The sequence below is a fragment of the Stomoxys calcitrans genome, chromosome 4 (genome assembly GCF_963082655.1).
Source record: "Stomoxys calcitrans chromosome 4, idStoCalc2.1, whole genome shotgun sequence".
Lineage (NCBI taxonomy): Eukaryota > Metazoa > Arthropoda > Insecta > Diptera > Muscidae > Stomoxys > Stomoxys calcitrans.
The window spans coordinates 34075262-34082885 of NC_081555.1; the positions used below are offsets into that span (position 1 = coordinate 34075262).

Genomic DNA, 7624 nt, shown 5'->3' on the forward strand with positions numbered 1-7624 from the left:
GTATGGTTCAAATCGGTCCATAACCTGGTATAGCTGTCTTATAAACCAATCTAGGGTCTGGACTTCTTGAGCCTCTAGAGGTCGCAATTCTTATCCGATTTAAATGAATTTTCGCACGTAGTATTTTGTTATGATGTCCAACAACTGTGCCAAGTATGATTCAAATCGGTCTATAACCTGATATAGCTGACATATTAACCGATCTTGGGTCTTGACTTCTTGAGCCTCTAGAGTGCGCAATTCTTATCCGATTGGAATCAAATTTTGCACGACGTGTTTTGTTATGATATCCAACAACTGTGCCAAGTATGGTTCAAATCGGCTCATAACCTGATATAGCTGTCATATAAACAGATCTGGGGACTTGACTTCTTGAGCTTCTAGAGGGCGCAATTCCTATCCGATTTGGCTGAAATTTTGTATGACGCATATTATTCTTACTTTCAACAACTGTGTCAAATAAGGTTCAAATCGGTTCATAACCTGATATAGCTGCCATATAAAGCGATCTGGGATCTTGACTTCTGGAGCCTCTAGAGGTCGCGATTATTATCCGATTTGCCTGAAATTTTGTACGACGGATTCTCTCATGACCTTCAATATACGTGTTTTTATGGTCTGAATCGGTCTATAGCCCGATACAGCTCCCATATAAATCGATCTCTCTATTTTACTCCTTGAACCGCCAAAGGGCGCAATTCTTATTCGAATTGGCTGACATTTTTCACAGGTCTCCAACATATAATTTAATTGTGGTTCAAACCGGACCATATCTTGATATCTCTCTAATAGCAGAGCAAATCTTTTCTTATATCCTTTTTTGCCTAAGAAGAGATGCCGGGAAAAGAACTCGACATATACGATCCATGGTGGAGGGTATAAAAGATTCGGCCCGGCCGAACTTAGCACGCTTTTATTTGTTTCATCCCAATTTATCTTTGATCAGTCCAGATCAAAGGCATTTTGCATAAGGACCTTTACACAGATTATTACGTTGCCTATTAGGCCCAAAGGGTCATGTATTGACATAAAAAACCGCAATATTTCGCTTCGTCGGAATTTTATTCCCCAAAAATATATCAATTTTGAATGTAATTACGTCCTCTTGGTGCTCCACCTAAACTTTTTCAATGCCACGTTCATCTTTAACATTCAGGCACTTTGTGGCCTTTAATGGTACAGCAGGAAAAGAACCCATTAAAGGCTACAAGGTATTCGGGTGATTTTTTGGGTTGCGTTAATCAATATATTCATCATATGGTGATGGTTGCAAAAAAGTGGCTAATTTGAACATTTTTTTTTTTTTGTCAAAAGTGTCACTTTGTTGAAGGGTGTGGCAAAGGATATTTCTTGATCCTGAGTGAGAATAGTTTTTAACACAACTCAACATCTGCTGCTGAAATTTGGAGTTAAGTGCGTTTGCCCGATATACTACAATTGTACAGTACATCCCTCAGAACATATCCAAATGGGAGACCAATTGGTGTCTTATCCAAAATCAAATATTCTTCCATTCCATTTAACCACATCCCATTGTGCGACGTTTTCTTCATATGAGTGATGGTGAGTGATGTTTTCAATATGACAAACAGCGAAGAAAACAAATACTATTTAACGTTCACCAAAAATATTTGTTAGACTGAAATTCCCAAAAATGTTAACAATATTTTAGCTAATTAGCCTTAGTATAACTTGGAGCTTACTTTGGTGCAGTTAATTTTTGGAAAAGCTAGAAAAATTAGAACAAAATTTCACCATGTTAATTTATAATAGCAATAAGCGCATATTATTTCTATTAGTCACTCTATCTCAAGTATTCAGAATTGTGAAATGTCGTGCTGAACCTGAAGCCAATCCTGGATTGCGTAATTAGAACAAAATTCCATGGAACAAATTTATGAAAACTTTCATTTTTTCTTCAACTTTCAGTTGGTGGTTTGGCAGGCGGTGCTCTTGGCTCCGTCATTGGTCACACATTATTTCACAAATCCGATGATCATCAGCATCACCATACTTATCATGCAACCACTATAGATCGACTGGAGACATTTATCAATGGATGCTATCGACAAGTGGTGCGAGAACCTGACTCACATAACACTGATGACTATATAGAAACGGAGCAAATGTTGTGTCCCATAAATGTGCAGCCACCTATAATAGGAACAATGCCTTTGCAGCCACCTTCTTTGACCGCAGGACCAGATCCTCAGCAAGTTTTTGTTTTGTCTCGAAGATCTGGCACATATAGGAACAGTAGCAATAGTTTAATGGCATCAAGTCTGTTTGCATTATTGGTTTTTACTTCATTAAGCCATTTTATGTAGAACTTAACAGAGACAATTAAGCTCGTCTTGAAAGTGAAAAAAACAAACAAAAGAATAAATTGTTTGTCTAGCGGAAATAAGCGAATTGTTAAAATTATAATACGAGTATATATGTATATCGAGTTATTATTTACTAAACTGTATAGAAAAATAAAATTGTAGTGCCCTTACCAATGCAAATTTGCCCATGAACCATCCTTTAAGAAACTGGGGCAAATTTCTCACAAATTAATGAGTGCTGTCCGATTCAATTTTAAGCTCCATGATGAGAGACCTCCTTTTTATAGCCGAGACCGAACGGGGTGCCACAGAGAAACACCTCTTTGGGGAGAAGTTTTTACCTGACAAAGTACCTCACAAATGTCGCCAGCACTAGGAAGGGATAACCACCGCTGAAAAATTGTCTGATGTTCCCGCCAGGATTTGAAACCAGGCGTTCAGCGTTATAGACGGACATGCATTTCCCTTAAAACTCTTAAATGTAATGTTGTTAACCAATGCCATAGAATGTCTACCCGACGATTGTACATAACATTTACCTCCTAGTCAGAATCCAAGTAGCAGTAACCCGGTTGAAAAACAATAACGCAGCAGGAGCCGACGGGTTACCCGCTGAACTATTTAAGACCGGAGGCAACACTCTGATAAGGCGATGCAACAGCTTTTCTGCGCAATCTGGCTAGAAGAACGCATACCCGATGATTGGAACCTCAGCATACTGTGTCCCTTAAACAACAAAGTAAACAATACGGAATGTGCCAACTACAGAGGAATAAGTCACCTCCTCCCATACAATATACGAGCGTACTGTGTGAAAGATTAAAACCTAAATCAATGAGATGCATGGGTCTTTAGATCGGAGTAAATCCATTCTAGACCAGATGTTCACACTGTGCCAAATCCTGGAAAAGACCCGAGAAGAACTGGTCAATTCTCAATATATCTAAGTTGACTACAAAGCCGCTTTAGACAGTGATATGCGTTAAAAGGGGGCTCACCACCGGCGTCACACTCCCAGAGCGCCAGATCATCAGCGGCTTTATTCCCCGTTGCGGCTTGATAGTCCGGAACACAGCACAAACGGACCGCAGATAATTGGGCCCTATCAATGCGGCTTTAGATCTAGTAAATCCACCCTAGACCAGATATTTACACTGCGTCAAATCCTGGAAAAGACCCGAGAAGAACAGATAAATTTTCAATTTATCTTAGTTGACTACAAAGCCGCTTCCGACAGTGATATACGTTAAAAGGGGGCTCACCATTGCCGTCGCACTCCCTGAGCGCCAGAGCATCAGCCGCTTTATTCCCGCCGCCGCTAGAAGGTCCGGAACGCAGCACAATCTGACCGCAGCCCCAAACGTCGGTGACGCTCCATCTCGAGAGCTTACTCAGCGCGCCCTAAAGGATATCCGGGACAATAGAGAGAAACCGACCGCTTCTCAAAATGACGTCGCCGTCAGCATAGGGCACCACTTTCACTCTTTCCTCCTCGAAGGACCTGGCAATCCCATTGATAACCAAGAGCCACAATAGGGGGATAAACACCAATAAAAGTCGCATTAATTTTGACGCCATTTAAAGTCGCATTAATTTTGACGCCATTAAAAGTCGCATTTACTTTGACGCCAGGCTTACACTGAGAGTGGGCAGGAGACGGTGGAGCTTTTGACAGAGGCTCATTTCCCGGTTGGCCAGGAAGTGGTGGCATGTGGGCTTAACAGATGACCACATCAGGGACATCGTTGACGAGGAGAATATAGCGTGGGCGGTCCACACTTTCCGGTCATTTAAGTCGGCCGGACCTGACGGTATTTTTCCGGCACTGCTGCAGGGGTCCCTTGGAGTCATCCTGCCCTGGCTTGGGCGGATCTTCCGAGCGAGTCTAGCATAGTCATATATACCGATGGCATGGATGGAAGTCAATGTGATCTTTATCCCCAAGTTGGGATAAATAAACCACACTACGACTATTATTCTGTCATCGTTTTTGCTGAAAACACTGGAAAGACTGATGAACCTGAGGGTGAGAGGGCGACTGACGCCGGAAAACTTCAGTGGAGCACAACACTCATACCTCAAAGTCAGGTCGGTGGAGATGACCCTTCACAAGGTGGTACAGGAGGTTGAGACATCTCTCCGACAAAAGGATTATACCTTGACGGGCTTCTTGGATATTGAGGGGGCCTTCAATAACGTGGAGATAGGGACGATAGTCGCCGCACTAGAACGCATGGGGATTCACCCCATAATCTCCCAGTGGTTTATGTAGTTTAGAGTTTCCCAAACTCACCTTATCAATTGAGTGCTACCCGATTCTAACTTAAGCTTTTAGATAAGAGGACCTCCTGTTTTATGCCGAGTTCGAACAGATTGTCACTGAAAAGTGACACCTCTTTGTTGAGAAGTTGTACAAATTTTACCAGCATTTGATGAGGGGATAACCACTGGTGACAAATGTTTTGAGATGTTCTCGCCTGCAAGATTTGAAGCCGGGCGTTTGGGCACGATAGTCGGCATGCTAAGCTATGCACCACGGTCTCCCAGTGGACCAATAATATGCTTTATGGCAGGATTATTAATGCGGAGCTGGGAGATAGTGTTGTCAGGAGGCGGTTGACCAGAGGAACGCCCCAAGGAGAGGTATTTTTGCCGATTCTATGGAACCTCGAGATTAATCCTGATGGATCTCGGTGGGGACGGCACGAGGATTATCGCTTATGCGGACGACGTCGTGCTGCTGGTCCAAGGCGGGTTTCTGTCGACGATCAGCGAAATCATGGAAGGGTCAAGACCAACCCAGGAAAACGGAGCCGGTGCTCTTCACGCGTAGATGGAAGATACCGGAGTTCAGACTCCCGTCCTTAGACAGGATCATCCTTCGGCTGTTGAAGGAGGCGAAGTATCTGGACATAGCCCTCGATTCGAAACTGTCTTGGAGGAGGAACACCGAGGAAAGAAGCCGTAAGGCAATGTGCGCTTTTAACTCCTGCAGGAGAATATTCGGTAGGAAGTGGGGGGTAACACCCAAGATGATTTATTGGATTAATACAGCCATTTTGAGACCAGTACTGGTCTATGGAGCACTGGTATGGTGGAATGCCGTAGGGAAGAGGACGCGTGCGAGGGAGTTCGAGAAGGTCTGGAGACAGGCCTGTGTCGCTCACAGGGGCACTGAGATCCGCACCGCAGTCAGGCCTGCAGGCGATGTTGGATATGTCAGGGTCGTGCTTAGGCAGCCATCCTCCATACCGAGCTTGGTATGGAGGATGGCTGCGGCTGCAGTTCGATTCTGTGTGTTACGGATGCAGAGGATAGACTGAGGAGGATCTACCTGGCACCAGTGCCAACTGGAGTGTGGGCATTCGCGATTCGATTTCTTGAGAAGGACGAATCGAGGGCGAATACTGCAATTGAGGAGGATAAGACCTCGATCTATGAGGGGATTCCAGGTAATGAGAGGGCGGACGAGTGCGGCAGGAGGGGTTCATCGTACCTGCCACCGGTCTTGCCAACGTGCCATTTGTCGAATTACTGAACACAGTAGAGGGGATGGCCAGGGCGGCGTCGGTGGTACTCGGTGGATGGTTTCCGCACTGCAAAGAGTTATTCCTATTTTTATACCCTCCACCATAAGATGGGGGGTATACTAATATCGTCATTCTGTTTGTAACTACTCGAAATATTCGTCTGAGACCCCATAAAGTGTATATATTCTTGATCGTCGCGACATTTTATGTCGATCTAGCCATGTCCGTCCGTATGTCCGTCTGTTCGTCCGTCCGTCCGTCCGTCTGTCTGTCGAAAGCACGCTAACTTCCGAAGGAGTAAAGCCAGCCGCTTGAAATTTTACACAAATACTTTTTATTAGTGTAGGTCAGTTGGTATTGTAAATGGGCCATATCGGTCCATGTTTTGATATAGCTGCCATATAAACCGATCTTGGGTCTTGACTTCTTGAGCCTCTAGAGTGCGCAATTCTTATCCGATTGGAATGAATTTTGCACGACGTGTTTTGTTACGATATCCAACAACTTTGCCAAGTATGGTTAAAATCGGTTCATAACCTGATATAGCTGTCATATAAACCGATCTTGGGTCTTGACTTCTTGAGCCTCTAGAGTGCGCAAATCTTATCCCATTGGAATGAAATTTTGCACGACGTGTTTCGTTATGATATCCAACAACTGTGCCAAGTATGGTTCAAATCGGTCCATAGCCTGATATAGCTGCCATATAAACCGATCTTGGGTCTTGACTTCTTGAGCTTCTAGAGTGCGCAATTCTTATCCGATTGGAATAAAATTTTGCACGACGTGTTTTGTTATGATATCCAACAACTGTGCCAAGTATGGTTAAAATCGGTTAATAACCTGATATAGCTGCCATATAAACCGATCTGGGATCTTGACTTCTTGAGCCTCTAGAGGTCGCAATTATTATCCGATTTGCCTGAAATTATGTACTACGGATCCTCTCATGACCATCAACATACGTGTTTATTATGATCTGAATCGGTCTATAGCCCGATACAGCTCCCATATAAATCGATCTCTCTATTTTACTTCTTGAGCCCCCAAAGGGAGCAATTCTTATTCGAATTGGCTGACATTTTACAAAGGTCTCAAACATGTAATAATATAATAATAGCAGAGCAAATCTTTTCGTATATCCTTTTTTGCCTAAGAAGAGATGCCGGGAGAAGAACTCGGCAAATGCGATCCATGGTGGAGGGTATATAAGATTCGCCCCGGCCGAACTTAGCACGCTTTTACTTGTTTAACATAAACTCAGAAACAACTGCTTTTGGTGGTTTGTAAACCACATAATGAGGTGTCAATATAACATATATCATGTAGCCGTCAATTCTAGTTTGACAATTACCCCATAGATTCAGGTTTAGAACAACAAATCACCAGAAATTAGCTATAATCTGAAATATTCAATCATTAGTTGAAAGTACTCTATCATCAGCGAAATTGTTTCAGATTGTGATTATTCACAACTAGTGTGTTATGCCTACTATATAAAGTGATCTTACATTGCTTTTATTTTACTTTAATTTTATTTGTGTTCTTTATTCTGGCATTTGGAATTGTATGCAAACAACTCCGTTGTAAGAATAAATAATGACACCTTATGGGTAGAAAAAACTACTTCGACATAGACACGATGTGTTATTTATTCAATATAAAATGCAAAACAAATATCATAAGTAGTTAGCTATCTGAGCAGCTGTATCAATAATATGGTAGTCTGGTAATAATTGTAATAAGAATTGCAATTAAAGTTCATTT

At 42.7% G+C, this 7624-nt stretch overlaps 1 protein-coding gene across 1 annotated transcript; it reads left to right on the top strand.

Moving 5' to 3' along the window:
• Positions 1-1751: 1751 nt before the first annotated feature.
• Positions 1752-2507, top strand: LOC106092485 (uncharacterized). The gene is made up of 2 exons (XM_013259370.2): positions 1752-1865; positions 1930-2507. The coding sequence occupies exons 1-2, from the start codon at positions 1757-1759 to the stop codon at positions 2325-2327; spliced, it is 507 nt and encodes a 168-aa protein (XP_013114824.2). The 5' UTR covers positions 1752-1756; the 3' UTR covers positions 2328-2507.
• The last annotated feature ends 5117 nt before the right edge of the window (positions 2508-7624 follow it).

Coding starts and splice junctions, on each gene's coding strand:
- LOC106092485 (XM_013259370.2), top strand. CDS start 1,757: ATGTTAATTTATAATAGCAATAAGCGCATATTATTTCTATTAGTCACT. Junction 1,866..1,929: donor TGAAGCCAATCCTGGATTGC/GTAATTAGAACA, acceptor TTCAACTTTCAG/TTGGTGGTTTGGCAGGCGGT.